The 20,013-nt window shown below is 39.8% G+C and overlaps 1 protein-coding gene across 1 annotated transcript in view; it reads left to right on the top strand.

Annotated features, from left to right (window-relative positions):
* The first annotated feature begins 323 nt into the window (after positions 1-323).
* The window catches only part of LOC143854963 (gamma-tubulin complex component 2-like), a 55,523-nt gene continuing 35,833 nt past the window's right edge, over positions 324-20,013 (top strand). Inside the window, exons 1-14 of the mRNA XM_077365116.1 lie at positions 324-585; positions 684-736; positions 1,737-1,785; positions 2,219-2,353; positions 2,444-2,575; positions 15,983-16,066; positions 16,156-16,254; positions 16,998-17,089; positions 17,563-17,635; positions 17,716-17,868; positions 18,212-18,331; positions 18,473-18,526; positions 19,147-19,230; positions 19,387-19,461. Coding sequence (XP_077221231.1) covers positions 517-585; positions 684-736; positions 1,737-1,785; positions 2,219-2,353; positions 2,444-2,575; positions 15,983-16,066; positions 16,156-16,254; positions 16,998-17,089; positions 17,563-17,635; positions 17,716-17,868; positions 18,212-18,331; positions 18,473-18,526; positions 19,147-19,230; positions 19,387-19,461 — 1,272 coding nt within the window. The 5' untranslated portion in view covers positions 324-516. The remainder of the gene's footprint in view (positions 586-683; positions 737-1,736; positions 1,786-2,218; positions 2,354-2,443; positions 2,576-15,982; positions 16,067-16,155; positions 16,255-16,997; positions 17,090-17,562; positions 17,636-17,715; positions 17,869-18,211; positions 18,332-18,472; positions 18,527-19,146; positions 19,231-19,386; positions 19,462-20,013) is intronic.

Below are 20,013 nucleotides of genomic sequence, written 5' to 3'. Positions count from 1 at the left end.
CCAAGTGGAGGGAGAGAGTGCGAGAAAGCTCTGTAATACGAGGAAGACATATTATGGCATAGTGAGTCACACTTTTGATTAATCTAAGGAAAAATTGCCAATGGTGGACACAAAAATACAAGAATTGCCAACGGGTACGCACGTTTGAAAAATTGTTAAAGAGGGTTGATAACCCCCTTTTGAGAGTTTGATAACCCATTTAGAGACTCGATAACCCCCTTTCGTCCCTCTCTAACAATATTTTAAAAGTGTGTCCCCCCGTCGGCAATTCTCGTAGTTTTGTTAAGCTTTCATTCGAATCTCCATTCAAAAATTACGCAAATACCCAACCCTATCATCCAATAATTGGGCAAGAAAACAGAAATGATATTTCCACCCCTGCACATCATTACCATTCCCTCCTATTTTTTCCCCAAGCCGCTCTCATTCCCTGTTCAATTTTCCTTCCTCATTCCACAGAAAGATATGTATCAGAGTGTAGATCGTATGACCTAGAAATTTCCTCATCTATTCCACATGGATTCTGCACCTGCAACTCCTCGATGGAACGTTGAACGGCCATTTCTAACCGGCCGTTTTCATCAGGTCCGATCATTTTCTTCTTATCTTGATTGCATTAGTAAGAGTTTTGCCTAACATTCCTTCAATGATAGTTAATATCTCCTTTTCCCCTTTTGAACCAGGAAAAAAGACCTCAAAATGCAGGAACCAAGGGGGTTTGCGTGGACTCCTTTAGGTAGGGATCTAATGCTCACTGCTCTCAATTTCTCTGAAATTACTCAATAATTTCTTTTGAATGCCAAAATTACTCAATAATTGACTCCTTTTTTTGATTATTTTTTTAAGTTGAAGAATGTAATGCTTTGTGTTGTGTGAGATTGTCGTTTCTCTTTTCAAAATCTGTTCTATTTTTTTTTTTAAATTCTTCGGAAAACCAATATCCGAGTCGCTACCAAAGAATAAAAGAACGTCAATTAAGTCATTCTATGGTTGTGATTTGCTTAATATTGTAGTCTTAACCTACTTGTTTTCTTCTAATATTAATTAAGCCATAATTTTATCCCTAACTAAGACATACGTGGAGATCATCTAAGGGATCCTGATCTATAACACTGATGGAGAGCCTCATCTTATAATAAGGTTATTATCATTATAACTTAGGTACACTGGTTTATGAAAAAAATATTGATATCATTCTACAACTCTATATACATGATTAACTGAAAGAGTAGGTAAAATTCTTAGTATTTTATTATTATTATTCTTTTTCTTTACTGACACCCGCACACTCATATATATATATATATATATATATATATATATATATATATATATATATATATATATGCGTGTGTATGTGTATCTTAACATGTAGGTTTGGAAAATTTCAGCCCAAAGTGGCACACGGTTAATAAATAGGAGGTGGGTTTTTGGGGTTTACTAAATTGCCCCCAAGACTTGCAATAATTGCATTCCAATGCTCCAAAACCAATTAAATCACATATGATTATAAAAAGGGGGTGTCTTTATCAATTATTTTGGTGCTTAAAATGAAGAGGACTTAAGTAGGGTGTCTATATCAAAATTCAAAAGGAATTATGTATTGTGGTCATTACATCTTTTATGTTGCAGTGACTGCTTTGTCACATATTTCATTTGAATTGTCCACAAATAATACTGTTGTGCTTATACTCTGTTTTTTTCTTTGTCTTTTTCGTTTTTTTTTCTTTTCGTAGTAACCGAGATTCACAAAATCCCGTTGGCTCTTATCCAGCTTCTATTCAGGTAAGTGTTCTTATTATAATGGGAAACATATCATTTAACTTATTGTATTCTAGCATAATTACGTTATTTTTAGTTTTAGGGGTGCAACTTGGGTTGGGTTTTTGGTAAAAAATTAATTGGAATCAACCTGGACCGGACCCAATTTTATAGTAAGAGCTCAACCCGAATTCCCGAAAAGCAACCCGAGTTGCACCCCTAGTTATTTTTTGTAAGCCTATATGCTTCACTGATTGTCCTTGTGTGTAGCAGTTAGGTGGATCATGAAAATGACGTCTTTAGTATTATTGGAAGTTGGTCAATTATAAAAGGAAATTTATAGCTAACACGTCCTTTTGAAGATTAGAGAGCTCATATTTAATTGTAAATGTTTCATCACCATGTTTATGTTTCATAGTATGGGTTTTATTTTTACATATGTTTTATGAGAATGCAGGAACTATTAGTTATCGATGACTTGCTTTACGCCTTGGTCGGCATTGAGGGACGGTATATTTCAATAAGAAGAGTTCGTGGGAAGGAAGGCCACATTACCTTTCAAGTTGATTCATCTATGGACTTAGCACTCCAGGTGAGACAAAAAAGCTGTATGAAATGTAGAAGATGATTTTGGTAGTGAATTTGGGCATATGATGGCAAGAACTGATTGTTTCTAATGCAGGAATTTGCAATGCGGATATTTCCTCTTTGTGAGAACTTTTTGACGATCAGTGAATTTGTTGAGTCGAGGTCACATTTCAAGAATGGCCTGGTCAATCATGCCTTTGCTGCTGCACTACGGACCCTCCTTCTGGTTTGTGTTTCTTGGGTCTGAATTATTTCTACATGTACCTTTCGTTGGTTGTTATGTTTATTTTAACTGTAGGTGAAACTTTACTTCGGTAACTGCTAAAAATACAATGAAATTGAAAATATGAAGCTGCAATTTTATTGATTTTTTTGCTAATTTTTGGTTCATGTTATATACTAATATAGAAACAAAAGCATTTTTGGAAGAAGGGCCAAGAGGTAGATAAAAAAAAGCTACAAAGGCTTAAACTCGCACAAGAAATGGGTAGGCCAACTGGCTTTGCACAACAGGCCTTAATTGGCTGCCTTTGAAAGTTTGAATCACATTCTATATTTATTTTACTTTATTGAATAAAATGAGCAATCATTACCACCTTCCATAGATGTACCGATTTAGATATAATTGTATGTACCAAAATCCTTAACCAATCGCTATCCATTTGCTAGCCTTCCTGTTTTCCAAAATTAACAGAGCCAAAGCTCATGATCATTTGATGCATCTTTGGATCTATTAATGTTTAGAAACTAATAAGGTATAATTTGCATGGGAGAAGAGGAAGAAAGCAAAAAAGAAAAAAAAGAGTAAGGATGGGAATTTTCGTGGAGGTAGGCTCTCCAACCCTGATGACTTCAAGCTTCATAATATTCATTCGTCACTTAATTTCATGGAATGCCATTGGGCCATCCATGGCAGGCCCTATCTTACTAATGTAAAACAAACATAAACTAAGGAAATTACACCAAACATAGATATGGGCCTAAATAGGCTTAATTCTTAATTCCACCCTCCCCCGGAAAAAATGGACCATATATATGTCATCCTTGCCGACTTAGAACAAATATTATCAAATTGTCTAAATCTGAGTGCCTTTCTGTATATGTTTGCCAATTGATCTCTAGACTAAGTACAAGTGCCTTTGTCAATATTTTTACCAATTTATCTTCTGACCTTAAACAACCAAGCATATATCAATTTTGTGGTGATCTTTTCACGAGCAAAATGACAATCTACCTCAATATGCATAGTCCTCTCATGAGACATCAGATTGATAGCAATGGAGGTGTAGCCTGATTATCACATACCATCTTCATTGGCTTGCAACCTTCAAACTCCAGATTTTCCACAAGTGTTTTCAACTATATCATCAACTCACACGCTTTGCACGATACTCATGAAACATAGGATTGCTAGCAATGTAGGTATCAGCCTGACTATCACACGTCTTCATCAGCATGCAAACTTCAAATCTCAACGTTTCCATTAGCATTTTCAACTATACCAACTCACACACTGTGTGGACCATTACACGATACTTTTCTTGCGAATTGGATCTTACCATAGTTTTAAAACTCCCCCGCATCCTCGTTCTACTTTTTGCCCTTCATAGTCAATAAAAACTCTTTTGACTCTCCCGGATTATGACCGCGTCAACCGAGTGCCCAGTCGTGTCAACTGAGTACTTGACCGCGTCGTGCCGAGTCGACTAGGATTTTCTTAGGCCGCATTCCGTGCCCCATCCGCGTTTTGAAACACTGGATCTTACAACCACACTTTTCTTTTTGTTGTGCTAGGTAGCCAGATTTCCTCAAACAAAATCAAGGTAGCCAGATTTCCCCAAATAAAAGCACAATAACCCGGTGTCGAATGTCTATTAGAAGGCAATTCAGCGCAATCTTTATGTGAAAAACATCCCACTCTTAAATGGTTATTTTTCTTTTGAAAAATAATTCCTCTGCCCGGTGCACCTTTTAGTTATCTTAGAGTCCACCGAATTGCTTCCTAATCATCAACAATTAGAATGCACATTAATTGACTTGCAACACATACATGAACTGGACTGATAATTGTCAAGTATTTCTGGACTGTTAATTGTCAAGCAAATAAATCTTTTAATAAGACGTGAATATCTATTGGGATCCTCATACAAATCTCCCTTGTCATTAAGTAAATTTACATTAGGATTCATAAGAGTACAAATAGGCTTTCCCCTAGCGTACCTATTGACAAAAAGGAATTATTGTTCCTTCAGTGCTTTTCATGGATAACTTGTATATACATTTATAGAATTACAAAGGATTCCAAAGTAGGAAAGAGCATAAAAGAATATACAATCAATACAATTAAATCCCATGATTATGGGCTGTACATGGTTGACATACTCAAAAAAGGCTTGCCAAATATTGGTGTTACCGGATATTAGTCTTGCCAAATATTGGTATTGCCTAATACTCCCCCTCAAGTTGGGAATGTATATTGTGAATGCCCAACTTGCGAAGGAGATAATGAAACTTGGATGCACCAAGGGGTTTAGTAAACACATCTGCAGGTTGGTGATCTGTGGAGATGTGGGCAGTACGGATCAAGCCTTTCTGGATTTTCTCACGAATAATATGACAGTCAATTTCGATGTGTTTCGTCCGTTCATGAAAAACAAGATTGGCTGCTATGTGTAAGGCTGCTTTATTATCACAAAAAAGGGCAACTGCTTGTGGGTGAGGGATTTGAAGATCTCGTAGTAAATAGAGTAACCATGTAATCTCACAGGAAGTGCTGGCCATGGCCCTATATTCGGCTTCAGCAGATGAGATTGAAACAGTAGACTGCTTTTTGGACTTCCAGGAGATGGGAGAAGCACCCAACATAACGCAGTAGCCTGTAATTGAGCGTCGAGACTCTGTGCAACGAGCCCAATCTGAGTCGCAGAAGGCTGAAAGTTGGAGTGAGCTAGATGATGAGAGCAGGATACCATGTCCAGGTGTTTGTTTGAGGTAACGAAGGACTCGATGCATAGCATCAAGATGCGGCTGGCGCGGCTTATCCATGAATTGACTGAGAATTTGCACAGAGTAGACAATATCTGGGCGTGTGATAGTGAGATAAATGAGGTGGCCTATGAGACGTCGATAACAAGATGGATCAGCAAGAAGGGGTCCCTCATTTTTGGTGAGCTTGAGATTTTGCTCCATAGGAAATGCTGCAGGGCGTGATCCAAGAAGACCAACATCATCAAGAATTTCCAAAGTATATTTTCGCTGTGAGAGATATATACCTCTTCGAGAGCTTGCAACTTCAATGCCCAAGAAAAATTTAAGTCGACCAAGATCCTTGATCTTGAAGCGGGAATGAAGAAAGTTTTTAAGAGCAGTAATGGAACTTAAATCATTTCCAGCAAGAATGATGTCATCTACATAGACAAGAACTGCAGTAAAGGATGTCCCAACAGACCGAGTGAACAATGAATAATCGGCCGGCGATTGCTTGTAACCAGCATCAAGAAGGGCAGTTGAAAATTTTGCAAACCATTGTCGAGATGCCTGTTTCAGCCCATATAAGGATTTGTTGAGGTGACAAACTCGAGTCTCCCCCTTTCGGGCAAAACCAAGAGGAATCTCCATGTAGACTTCCTCATCAAGGTCCCCATGTAAAAATGCATTGTTAACATCCAACTGATGGAGATGCCAATTGTTAATTGCTGCAATAGATAGTAAGCATCGAATGGTGACAAGTTTAGCAACAGGGGCATAACAACACAACTACCACTAACTCTATTCAAGGTGAAAGGAGTTTTGGATTTTGTAATAGCAGGGAATATATAAAGGAGTGGCTGCTCAGAATTGAGTATAGCCGTGACACCCAAGAAGGGAGAGGAAAACGTCAAGAGCTTTGTGGCTTTGATACCATGACAAAAAGGAATTATTGTTCCTTCAGTGCTTTTCATTGATAACTTGTATATACATTTATAGAATTACAAAGGATTCCAAAGTAGGAAAGAGCATAAAAGAATATACAATCAATACAATTAAATCCCATGATTATGGGCTGTACATGGTTGACATACTCAAAATAGGCTTGCCAAATATTGGTGTTACCGGATATTAGTCTTGCCAAATATTGGTATTGCCTAATACCTATATTTGACAAAAGACCAATGGCATAATTTCTTTGCGATAACCTCCTGCCAAATTTTGGCCGTTCGACTTCAATGCGAAGGAGAGCCTTACTGCCTCAAATCTTCTGTTTGCACATGTTCTTTCAAATATCATTTTACTATATTCATTTTCCTCTAGTCATTCCCAGAATAACAATGTTATCTACATATTGATGTAGAAACAAATCTAAGTTTGACACTTTGATACCAAATATGATAATTCTTTTACTAAAAAACAAGGTTCAAGAGTCGATAGCTATTGTTTTAAATTTCAACTATTATATTTAGATGTGGAATCACTGAAGAAACAAATTATTGCAGGAAAATTAGCAACTCGCTTCCAGCTGAAAACATATCCTAGAAAGTATATTTTGTAGCAGAATACACATCTATCTTGGTTGATTACAACCAGGCTGATCTATTGAAAACAACATCGCAAAAAACAACTTCCAGGGTTTTGTATGGAGATCTCCTCTTATGAACAGCCACATGAACTGAAATTTGCATAAGAAATTCATGCATAACTGAAATTTGCATGAAAAACCTGCTGTAATATAGTCCTAATAGGACTAGAACTACTTGTTACTATTCCTGTTACGGTTCATGTGACCCCATAAACCCTACCGAAATAAAACATAAAACTTGTAACATAGCAGCACAGATGGTCCCCACTAAAATAAAAGACAACAAAATCGAAGTAATGCGATTGGACCACTTGGAAGTGGGCTTCAATTGCATCAACTGTATTCTAAATTATAGCTGGTTTGAAAAGTCTTTGAAGTGGACTCCATCAAGATGATTCTCACTCTAAAAAACAATAACTTTTCACCTCTTTCTTGGCTCTTGTTCTAGCCCCAACTTCGGATCGCTAACTTTTTCTTCTTTACTCTTGATTATTTTAATAACTTTCGGATGTTCTAACTGCTGTACATGTTGTCCTTCTTAACCTCAATGTGAGGTTGTACATAAATCACCCTTTCTTGAAAAAAATTTGCCCTCGAGTTCTCGCCTTCAGATCATAGTTTTAAATTTTGGCCGAAATCCGAAATTTCGGACGACATATTTCGGTTTGGCCCGAAACTGAAAGTACATTAAATCGGATTTTTACATGATTTCCCTGAAATTTAGCTGAAATCCGAAATTTCATTTTTCATCCTTATTTACAAATTTCTACCGAAATGTTAAAGATTTCCACTGAAATTACCGAAATTTCCTCCAAAATGGCTGAAATTTCCACCGAAGTTTTATACATTCCGGTGGAAATTAAAAAAAAAAAAAACCAAAAATTTTGTCAAAGTTTTACATGATTTTGGCCAAAATTTCCACTGAAACCGAAATATAGGCATTGCAATTGATATTTCGGTTTCGGTGGTGGCCGAACTCGACACCGAATCTAACATTTAAAACCTTACTTCATATTCCTCATAGCAAAGAGAAAGATACTTGATGTTGAAAGTGTCACTAACACACAAATTCGGATGCCACTTCACCTTATAGGCATTGCAATTGATCTTCTTCAAGGTTTCACAGGGACTAATCTTCTAACGCTTAAATTTATGAATATCCATAAAATCTTCTATCATCTGATCCTCAAACTGATGTCTAAAAGGGCCTACTATACATTTTCCCTTCTCGAAATTTGAATTACCTTTGGAAGGCATCACGGTGAATTCCGTACCATTTATGTAACAATGTAAGGATTCTTTATACCATCATATATAGCACTCCTATCAAATTACTAAGGCCTCCCAAACAAAATGTGACATGTATCCATAGATACTATATCACACTACCTTTTTGCTTGTTTTCCTATAGAAAATAAAACCAGGAACCGTTGAGAGACTCTTACCTCATTAGAGTTATTGAACCAACGCTAGTTTGCATGGTCGATGGTGTTCTTGCACCTTCAAGTTCAACTTTTTCATCCCTTGAGAAATCACATTCTCGCAACTCCCTGAATCAATGATGAGCTTTGCTATATAGACTCCAATAGAACACATGATAAAGAATATGTTATGTCTCAACTAATCTCCTTCCTCCTTATGAGTAAGAAAAGTCTCCTACTAACCAATCAAGGGCCTTGAAAGTCTTCATAAGGAACATTACCCTCCTCTTCTGGAACACTGAAATCCCAATAGGCAACACAAGAGAAGGGGGGGGGGGGTGAATTGGGTAATTAAAAATTTTGCCCTAGTTAAGTATAATGTTAAGATTAATATTCACAATTAACAATTATAAATCTAACCCTTGTTCAAATAACAACAATAAAGGAAATAGGGTTTAGATTTTACCTATCACCATAAGATTTCGGTCGAAATTTTGATTTCGGCCGAAATTTTAGTTTCGGTAAGAACCAAAATGCATTCCGAAACCGAAATTTGAAACCATGGGAACTGTAACACCACGTCTCCTGTCCTGGATCTGTGAATCCGTAGCTTAGTGTTCATACAGTGTTGCCTAAGGAACCCTAGTTATCATATCATAACCCTACTTATCATATCAGTCATGTCTCATAGAAATCCAACTGGAGATGACTGAAACTGTATAATAGAAATCTAATTCCTCTCACAATACATTGAAGAGACGCAAAATAGGTAGGTAGAGCCCTCCCAAACCCCCAACCACACGCACACACACACACACAATGATTAGTAATGTCTTGTTGTAACTGATATATCCATTTAAAGTTCTTCACTTCTTAGTAAGTCTGGGATGTTGCATCCCAGATGGCTGCAACCGTGCAACCGTGTCTTCAAGAACATGAAGCGCTTGCCTCTAGATCCATGGAATTAATTAGGACAGACATGAATGAGGTTCTCTACTGTTAACAGGTCTTTAGGTCTTTATTGTAATGCCCAAGGGCATACTTGTCTTTGTACTTCACTCTTTATTATTTATATTACATGAGTGAGAGGGAGAACCCTAACTTAATCTTGTCTCTCATTCTTTACTTTCTCTCTTTTCTCTACCTCTCTCAACATGGTATCAGAGCTCTAGGGCATGGATGCCTAGGGCCATTTTTTTTTCCCTTTTCTTTTCTTTTCTTTCCTTCTTTTTTTCCCTAACCCTAACCTTAACATCCACCTCCATCTTCTCCATCCCTAACCCTAACCATAACCCCTCCATTCTTTGCTACAGTATCCGCTAGAGTAAATCGCTACAGTACTGCTACAGTGAATCGCTACAGTACCTGCTACAGTACTGCTACAGTGAATCGCTAAAGTACATTGCTACAGTACCCTCTTTTCCCCACTCTTCCTTGCTCTAATCTGATCATCATAATCTCTTCTTCTTCTTTTGGGTCATAGCTATGCCCTAGATTTTCTTGTTCGGCTTGATCGCTATCTTCATGGTGTTGTTCTGGATTTGTACTTACATCATTGCGATGTTTGTGGCTCGGAGTTGTCTTGACTTTGTCTTTATGTCGTGATGCTATCTCATGCCTCCCTTATGCATATGTTGTCCTCACAAAGCCGCGTTCTATTAGCTTGCTTATAGTCTTCATCCCTTGTCTCTACTTGCTTGATGTTGGTCCTCTTCAGTCTTCTTTCCGGTCTCTTATGGAAGATACCCTTCATATTGAGGACCCTACTATTCGTACTCCAGCTATGGCTACTAGTTCCCAGCCGCGTCAGGCTGCGTCGTCGTCTTTGTCTTCTGTGGATGCGTCATTCCCACCGATTACCACTTCCCGTCTTGATGGATCCAACTATTTGACTTGGAAGATTGCTGTGGAGACATATCTGAAGGCCCAACGAAAGATTTCTATTATTCGTCGTAATCCCCCTCCTGAGACTGACCCTACCTTTGATGATTGGGATGTAGATGATGCCCTTGTTCGTACACTTCTATGGCAGAGTATGACCCCTGCCATTGCTAGCACCATGATGGATCTCCCTATTGCCAAAAAAGTATGGGAGCACACTGCGGCATTATATTCTGATGAGGGGAATGTCGCCCGTCTCTGCGACACTTATTCGCGCTGGATGGGTCACAGGCGCGGTGATTCTACAGTCCATGATTACTATAGACAGTTTGTCTCCTATTGCCAGCAGCTGGATGCTCTTATGCCTCTCACCACTGATCTTACCACGGCAGCCAGACAGCGGGATCAGCTCCGTGTTGTTCATTTCCTTGAGGGTCTTGGACCAGAGTTCACTCATCTTCGACAGCACATCTCTGGGTCTGGTACTGTACCCACTCTTCAGGAGGTATTTTTACGAGCTCAGCAGTGTGCACTTGGCATTACTGTTCCTACTCCCGTGGATGTCTCGACTACTGCTGCTTATGGAGCCGCTGACCGCCCTTCCCGAGGAGGAGGCATTTTTGGTCGCGGTAGTGGTCGCGATACTAGCCGAGGCGGACATGGCGGTGGCCGAGAGGGTGGCCGTGGAGGTCGAGCTCGGCCCTATTGTACTCATTGTAGGCGTGAGGGTCACTATCACGAGACATGCTTTGATCTCCATCCTGAGCTGCGTCACACTCCATATCCTCGTCAGGGCCGTACTGCACATCTTGCCCTTCCAGATTCGCTTGCTTCTATTGACAGCCCCTCACAGACACCACTGGCTACTCCGACCGATCAGATGGTCGTCTCTCGTGCCGACTATGATGAGCTACAGCGTTTCAGGTCTGCCAGCCGCCCTCCTATTGCTGGTCTTGTTCAGCCAGGTAGTTCTCCTGCTTCGTTCCTCTCTAGTAAAAACTCCTGGATTATTGATTCGGGAGCATCTCATCACATGATAGGTACCCAGTCATCTTTACATGATTTTCATCATGTTGTTTCACGTTCTATTACTCTTGCTGATGGGAGTGCCTCTCCTATCACTGGTGTTGGCAGTTGTTCCCCTTCACCAGGCATTACATTATCATCTGTGCTCTGTGTCCCCAAGTCACCTTTCAGTTTACTTTCTGCTAGTCAATTAACAAAGCATCTTCATTGTTCTATCTCATTTTTTCCTTCATATTGTCTTTTTCAGGTCTCTCGACTAGGAGGACGATTGGCTCGGGCCGTGAGGTGGATGGCCTTTATCGTCTCGATTGCACTCCGTCCCATTCGATTCTACATGGCTCGGTCGATGCATACCAGTGGCACTGCCGTCTAGGATACCCGTCTATGGAGCGTTTACGCAAGATTCCCTTCGTTCCTTCTTCACCTGTTAGGTCTTTTCACTGTGAGGCCTGTGAACTTGGGAAGCATCATCGTGTGCCATTTCCCTCTAAGACTGTTGTCGGGCTTCACACCCTTTTGCTCTTGTTCATTCTAATGTATGGGGTTCTGCGAGGACTACCTCTTTATTTGGATTTCGCTATTTTGTGGTCTTTATTGATGACTATTCACGTATGACATGGACTTATTTAATAAAAGATCGTTCTAAAGTTTTTTCTGTGTTTCGTGATTTCTATGCTGAAGTTAGTAATCAATTCTCATGTGTTATCCAATGTCTTCGCACTGACAATGCAAAAGAATATTTCTCTTACTCAAATGGTTTTCAGGAATTCCTCTCTTCGCAAGGCATTCTTCATCAGTCCTCATGTGCTCATACCTCTCAGCAGAATGGAGTGGCTGAGAGGAAGCTTCGCTCCTTGTTAGATGGGGCCCGGACACTACTCTTTCAGATGTGGGTCCCTAAGACCTATTGGGCTGATGCTGTACTCACAACATGCTACCTGGCGAATAGGCTTCCCTCTTTGGTCCTTGGTGGCGCCTCTCCGTTCTTGATTCTCCGTCCTACCTCTGACCCTTTCCCTCTTACACCTCGAGTTTTTGGCTGTCTCTGTTTTGTCCACGTTCTTGGGTCAGGATTAGATAAGTTGGTTCCTCGGGCCGAACGGTGTATCTTTCTAGGTTACTCTCTCGGACCCAAAAGGGTTATCGTTGCTACAACCCTCACCTGCGACGATCCTTTGTCTCGGCGGATGTTACATTTTTTGAGACTCAGTCATTTTTTAGTCCGTCCATCTCGTTGGATCCCTACCCCTCTACACTTCAGGAGGATTCCTCGCATATTCCTGTTCTTCCTCTTCCGGTTCTTCCTAATCCCATCCTTGTTTCTACACCTCCGGTGTCCAGTTCCTCCCCTACAGTTGATTCTACTGTTATGCCGACGTCAGCGCCTTGTGCAGCCCCTCTACCTCCGCCATTGAAGCAGTATTAGCGTCAGACCAAATCTGTTGCTCATTCAGCCCCGCCCGAGCCATCATCATCTCAGCCGGAGATCCCCACTTCTGAGGTACATTCTGACTCTCCCATTGCCTCTCGCACTCGGTCTCGTAGTACTGCTCATCCCATTTCCTCTTTTGTGTCTTATGACTTTCTCACCCTGTATTTCGTAGTTTTGTTTCGTCTTTGTCCTCTATTTCTCTACCTAAGACTCTACAGGAGGCACTTGATCATCAAGGCTGGCGGGCGGCTATGGATCTTGAGATGCAGGCCCTTCAGGCCAATCAGACATGGGATTTGGTCCCCTACCATATGGTGCTCGCCCCGTTGGTTGTCGCTGGGTTTATGCAGTCAAGCACCTTCCTGATGGCACAGTTGAGCGCCTTAAGGCTCGACTTGTTGCCAAAGGGTACACACAGACATATGGGATTGATTATGGCGAGACTTTTTCACCAGTTGCGAAAATTCCTTCTGTCCGTGTCCTGCTATCCCTTGCTGTGAATCATGGCTGGCATCTTCATCAGTTGGATGTAAAGAATGCCTTTCTTCATGGTGATTTGGAGGAAGAGGTCTATATGGAGCAACCTCCTGGATATGTTGTTCGGGGGGAGAGATCTTCTCTTGTTTGCCGTTTGAGGAAATCCATTTATGGTCTCAAACAATCTCCGAGAGCCTGGTTTGGGAAGTTCAGTGCTACACTTATTCGCTTTGGCATGAAGCAGTGCGTAGTTGATCACTCCGTCTTCAGTTTTCAGTCTCAGGCTGGTTGTGTTCTGTTGATAGTATATGTCGATGATATCATTATCACTAGTAGCGATAAAGGTGGCATTCAGAGGCTCAAATCCTTCCTTCAGACAGAGTTCTCTACTAAGGATTTGGGTCGTCTTCGGTATTTCCTGGGCATTGAGGTTGCCTATTCGACTAGGGGTATCTACCTCTCACAGAGGAAGTATGTTCTGGATCTTCTTGATGAGACAGGTTGTTTGGGAGTCAAGCCTGCCTCAACTCCTATGGACCAGAATATGAAATTACTCCCTGAGGAGGGAGTCCTGTTAGAAGATCCAGGGCGATACAGACGGTTAGTTGGTAAGCTCATTTATCTTACTGTTACACATCCAGATATTACCTTTGCAGTTAGCGCTGTTAGCCAGCATATGAGCTCACCTCGCACTTCACACTGGGCTACTGTACTTCAGATATTGAGATATTTGAAGAGTTCGCCAGGTAAAGGGTTGTTATTTTAGAGGCATGGGTACCAGAGAATTGAAGACACTGATGCAGACTGGGCAGGTTCTCCGGCTGATAGGCGGTCTACTACAGGATATTGCACCTTTATTGGAGGTAATCTTGTTTCATGGAGAAGTAAGAAACAAGATGTCGTGTCTAAATCCAGTGCCGAGGCAGAATATAGAGCTATGTCTCATACGAGTGGGGAACTCATGTGGCTACGTTCCTTACTTTCAGAGATTGGATTTCCTCCTCCTTCTCCAGCTCAGTTATACTGTGACAACAAATCCGCCATTTACATTGCCACGAATCCAGTCTTCCATGAGAGGACCAAACATATTGAAGTGGATTGTCATTTCATTAGAGATTTGATTTAGCGAGGCTACATATCTCCCGTGTTTACCAGATCTACAGATCAATTAGTAGACATGTTCACGAAGCCTCTAAGTAGAGCTAAGTTAGTTGATAATTGTAACAAGCTAGGAATGTTAGATATCTACGTTCCAGCTTGAGGGGGAGTGTTAACAGGTCTTTTGGTCTTTATTGTAATGCCCAAGGGCATACTTGTATTTGTACTTCACTCTTTATTATTTATATTACATGAGTGAGGGGGAGAACCCTAACTCAATCTTTTCTCTCACTCTTTACTCTCTCTTTTCTCTACCTCTCTCAACATCTACTTTCACGGTTTCACCTATCATGAAGTGGATCATTATGCTTCTTTTGTCTTACCAGTTAGATATGCATTCTGACCTCGCCCTCCAATAAACATCTTCACAGCCTATGGCAACTGGAGGTAGTTCAGTCTGGTCAGTTTCATCGCTATCATGGGAACCACCATGCTTCCAAGTTCCAAGCGAACCAATAGCTCCCTTGTATTTGATGGACTAGCCCCTTTTTTCGGTGAACTAACTTTGAAGTTGGACATTGCTGTAATCACAAAGTAGCACTACTAGACAACAAATAAGTCCTTTTTCCAATGGAAAAATAGATCACACCACCTCGTTAATACCACACGGACTGGTACACCATAAATGACCCAAAACAATTAGCTAGTGAGAGGTGAACATAAACCGTTATACATAAATCAGTTCCATAAAAAAAAGGGCGGCCAAGTGCATGAGGCTCCCGCCATTGCGGGGTCTGGCGAACCTCATTCATGTCTGTCTACATAAATCAGTTCCATAACACAAAAAATTTCAGCTTCAGCATACCCCAGAATTTTCTGCGCATTTAGCACTATAATCAACACACCCTTTATGTACTTAGATGAACCGAAAAAGAAAAAAGCTTTACGGCAGGAAAAAACAGGCCCATACATCAACTCATAAACATCGATCTGAAAGGGAAAGAGCTAAAAAACTCATCTTCCAAACAAAATAGGCCAATCGGCAAACAACATATCTGTATTTTTCTGATATATTTCATCGATTGGAAATAAAGCATCTCGTACACCTTTAAAAACAGTCTATATATATCACACAATTGAGAAAAAATCAGATCCTTCCAACCAGTACTCGATCCGATCAACCTTTATTAGATCCGATCCTTCTTGATGAATCCGGCAATGGAAAAAACCTTCACATAGTGGTTGGGTTTTCCCGCATTACTTGGAGGTGCGCATAGCAGATCCATTCCCTTCGGCTCTGATAGCAAGTAGAGAGACCTAACTATGAGGAGGGAGGAAAAGAAGGAAGAGAGAAAGGAGAGAGAAATAGAGAAAATGTAAAGAGAGGACAATAAGAAAGGTTTCATTAGGTTGTGATAAGCACAACCCATGACCTTTTTTTATTCATATCATGGAAAAGGGGAAAACCCCACTTAATGCAAGAGGGAGAGGGGACCCTTTTAACATAAATGGGTCCCACGCTCATTACATCATATTTTAATATTTAACGCAAGGGGGGACCCAATTAAGGTAAATGGACCCCACCCCTATTGCAATTATATCTTGATAACTTGAGCACAGCATATTGCTCTACTCTATCTCACATTGTTCTTTCTTATGAGTAATTTTTGAAGGTTGAGTTAAATTTTATTCTTTCATGAAATCCGGGCTCATGTCACACTTGATTTTATTTTTTAATACCAGGATTACCAAGCCATGGTGGCACAATTGGAACACCAATTCCGTCTTGGAAGACTTTCCATACAAGGATTATGGTTCTTCTGTCAGGTTAAAGTTTGTCTTGAATGTACATTTCCCTGCCAACAGTCTTGTATACCTGCTCACCTCTGCAATGCTGGTTTTACTTTGTGTGCCAGCCAATGATGGGATCATTGCTTGCTTTGTCCACCGTGATAGAGAGGGCTTCAACCAACAATTTTTTGGGTTCATCGGTTCTTAACCTCTTGCAAAGCCAGGTAGAGTATATTCACAAGTAAATCCTATTCCTTTTGGAATAAATGCTAGTTTGTTGACATTGTTTTTATGTTGCATCTTCTCACAATTATTTCCTCTTTCATCTAAAACATTTAGGGGCCGTTTCGATACTCAGATTTTAGAATCCAGGTTTTTAGTTTGAAAACAGTGTAAATGAGGGTTCATGATCAAGGTGCTGTATGCTGTCCTGAGAGCGTTTCTTGGATTTTAAGTGAGAAAATCAGGTTTTAGAAATCTCTCCCGCATCCTGAGATTTCTAAAACGTGGAAACATGGGATGATCTGCTACTCTCTTGCCGTTGGAAAGAAGGGCGAGAAATCAGAAAACGACGGCTGGTCTGCTTCTTCTCTTGTCTCTAATCTACAATTCTGAAGAAATCCTGGATTCTAAAATCCGCGTATCCAAACGGCCCCTTGATTTCACTTGAAAATCATGATTATCATACGATTAACGTTAATCTTCTTGGAGCTCAATGCCCCCCTTAAGGATGTCAGAATTCAGGTCATTTTGGTGCTCTTATCTCAACATGAAGACATTTGTAATTGAAATCATTATGGACTAGTGCATAAGATATTTCTTTTTTACAATCAATTACCCGAGATTATTACTTACCAAAGGGAAAACAATAAAAGTCCAAGGTTTTACTATAATACCATACTAGTCATCATGGTCGGACTTGTGGTTCTCTTTGCCTGAGTATTGTTATGATCAATTTGCATTTCAGGCTAAGGCAATGGCTGGTGATAATGCAGTGAGGTCATTGCTAGAGAAGATGACAGAGCATGCTAGCTCTGCTTATCTCTGCATATTAGAAAGGTATTTGGTTATTGGCAGCCTCCTGTGACAATTAGTATTGTGATTTTTAGTTCAGTTTACTGTTGAACGGTCAACTGCTTTCAGTATCTTGCAATCATGGTTTTAAATTTCGGCCCGGTTGAGACCGAAACCGAAATTTGGCGAAATCTGAAATTTCAGTAATTTTGGCCGAAATTTGGTAAATAATTAAATAATATTTTTTAGTTACCAGATTTTGGCTGGAATTTTGGGATTTTGGCCGAAATTACGGTTTCAGTCATGGCCGAAATTATAACCGAACCCGAAATTTAAAACCATGCTTGCAATTTTAGGCTTTGACTGCCCATACTTCTCATGTTGGAAAGCTTCTTAACTTAAATTTTTTAGTTTCACACCATACATAAACCTGTTTAGGGAAGGGATTCTAAAGTGTTCTGTTGACTCTTTCATTCATATTATCTTTCACTTCATATTGAAAATTGTCACTCGTCTAGGTGGGTACATGAAGGGGTAATTGATGATCCTTATGGGGAATTTTTCATTGCTGAGAACAAATCATTTCAGAAGGTATTTAAGATTAATCCTGATGTGTGACATCATGACTCTACGGCTTGGACTCTGAAGGCTCTATGATTTTTCTTTGGTAGGAGAGTCTCACTCAGGATTATGATGCCAAGTATTGGCAACAGCGTTATAGCCTCAAGGATGGCATTCCTAGCTTCCTTACAAATGCTGCAGGGACAATTTTGACTACTGGGAAATATTTAAATGTCATGAGAGAATGTGGGCACAATGTTCAGGTTTTTCAGTTCTCCCATTCCGATAGAATATAAGCTTGATGCATTTGGCACCATTAGCATCAAGGTATAAAATTTCAGTTTCGGACATAACCGAAATCGGAATTTCGGCCTAAATTCGGTAAAAAAACAAATTTCATTATTAGGCCGAAAATTTGGAAAAAAAAAGAGTAAATTTCAGAAAAACATTACATTTTTCTGCCGAGATTTTTTATTTTGGCTGAAATTTCTGATTTTGGTAGTTTCGGTGTCGGTCCCAACAGAAATCCAAAATTTCGGTATTTCGGCCGAAATTTAAAACCATGATTAGCTTTCAGCAAATACCATAATTGGTTCTCATGGGCAGGTTCCTGTATCAGAAAGTTCAAAACTGATGAACTTTGGATCAAACCATCATTATCTTGAGTGTGTCAAAGCTGCTTATGATTTTGCAAGTGGGGAGCTTTTGAATCTTATAAAAGAGAAGGTATTTTATGGTTTTCATTGTTCATCTAAGTCTACGAGACGACCTTACCATCTTTCTATAAGCATGTATTCCTTTTTTTGTTTTTATGAAATGCTTATGTCAGTAGTAAATTTCTCAGAAGAGCCTTGTTAATTTGTACAGTACGATCTCATGGGAAAACTGCGCTCTATGAAGCGGTATTTTCTTCTCGATCAGGTAGTTTTATTTTTTATGGATTTATTTTCAACTAGTAATCTGGTTTTTCTGTTGGCCAAAGTCATTGCATCTACTGGCATTTCATAGATTTTCTTGACATTATTCGGCTGGTTGCTTTATAAGTTGTACTATATGCTCACTAGTCTACTCCTATGCTGCTGTTATGATGTTTTAAATGTTGTACTTTTCTCTCTAATATTGCAACTATGCCACTGTCATATACTATTCTATTGCCACAACATTGCAACTTTGGTACCATATTCATGCCACTAGGCATCAACAGGAACTAGTTACCTACACAAGACATGAAATTTACGTGGCATGAGTAGTTCTTGGTGTCTAATTTTTTTGACTTTACCAAAGCCATATCTTACAAAAATAGATTTTTTTTTTGAAAAATAATAACATATAACTTACTTTTGAGAGCTCAGGGGCGAATCTTACAAATATAGATTGACTCATTGAGTTGTGTTATTGTATTCCACTTTTATGTTAAGTGCCCTTGTGCATGGACTACCATTATGAATTAGCACATGACTTCTGTTTTATTGTTTTGAATGTAAGGAAAGGGAAGTGCTTGGGCTTTTAGAGTGACTTAATGAGTTGTAAACCTGTCACAGGGTGATTTCTTGGTTCATTTTATGGATATAGCTCGGGATGAGCTTGTTAAAAGACCTGATGACATTTCTGTGGAGAAGCTGCAGGTTAGGCTCTTTTTTTTTATAATGAATTTATCTTGAGCTCTGATTTTATCGTGATTCCTTTATGTCTTTCCATTCACATTCTTGTTCAATTATTTTATGAAAGCTGAGGTGAATTTAGGATCCACAGTTTCATATTTGATCCCTTGTAAAAAACAGTCTCTCTTGGACCTTGCTTTGCGCACCACTGCTGCTGCAGCAGATCCTTGTCATGAGGAGTTGACGTGTTGTGTGGTAAGCAATTTTCTTTATCTTCTTACATGTAGGTGCCATTTGGATACATGGATTTTAGAATCTTGGATTTCTTCAAAATTGTAGATGGGAGACGAGAAGGAGCCCAGCCGTCGTTTTCTGATTTCTCTCCCTTCTTTCTGTCAGCAAGATAGTAGGAGATCATCCCATGTTCTCAGGTTTTAGAAATCTCAGGATGGGGGAGAAATTTCTAAAACCTGGATTTCTTTCTTAAATTCCAAGATTCTAAAGAGAAGCGAAACGGACGGTCTCCTTCTTCTCGTCTCCCATCTAGAAATCCAGGTTTTAGAAATCTCTCCCTATCCTGAGATTTCTAAAACCTGGAAACACGGGACGATTTCCTACTGTCTTGCTTGACGGAAAGGTGGGTGAGAAATCAGAAAATGACGGACAGCCTCCTCTCGTCTCCCATCCAGGATTTTGAGGAAATCCGAGATTCTAAAATCCGCGTATCCAAACGGCCCCTTAATGTTAGAGAATTTGTGACAATCAATCTTCTGATTCCCTCGTTATGTATTTCTTTCTTTTTCCCCA

The sequence above is a fragment of the Tasmannia lanceolata genome, unplaced genomic scaffold (genome assembly GCF_043159265.1).
Source record: "Tasmannia lanceolata isolate RefF3 unplaced genomic scaffold, GAP_Taslan_0.1 ptg000003l, whole genome shotgun sequence".
Lineage (NCBI taxonomy): Eukaryota > Viridiplantae > Streptophyta > Magnoliopsida > Canellales > Winteraceae > Tasmannia > Tasmannia lanceolata.
Note: the sequence above shows the minus strand (reverse complement) of the source record. Positions and strands in the feature narration are given on the sequence as shown.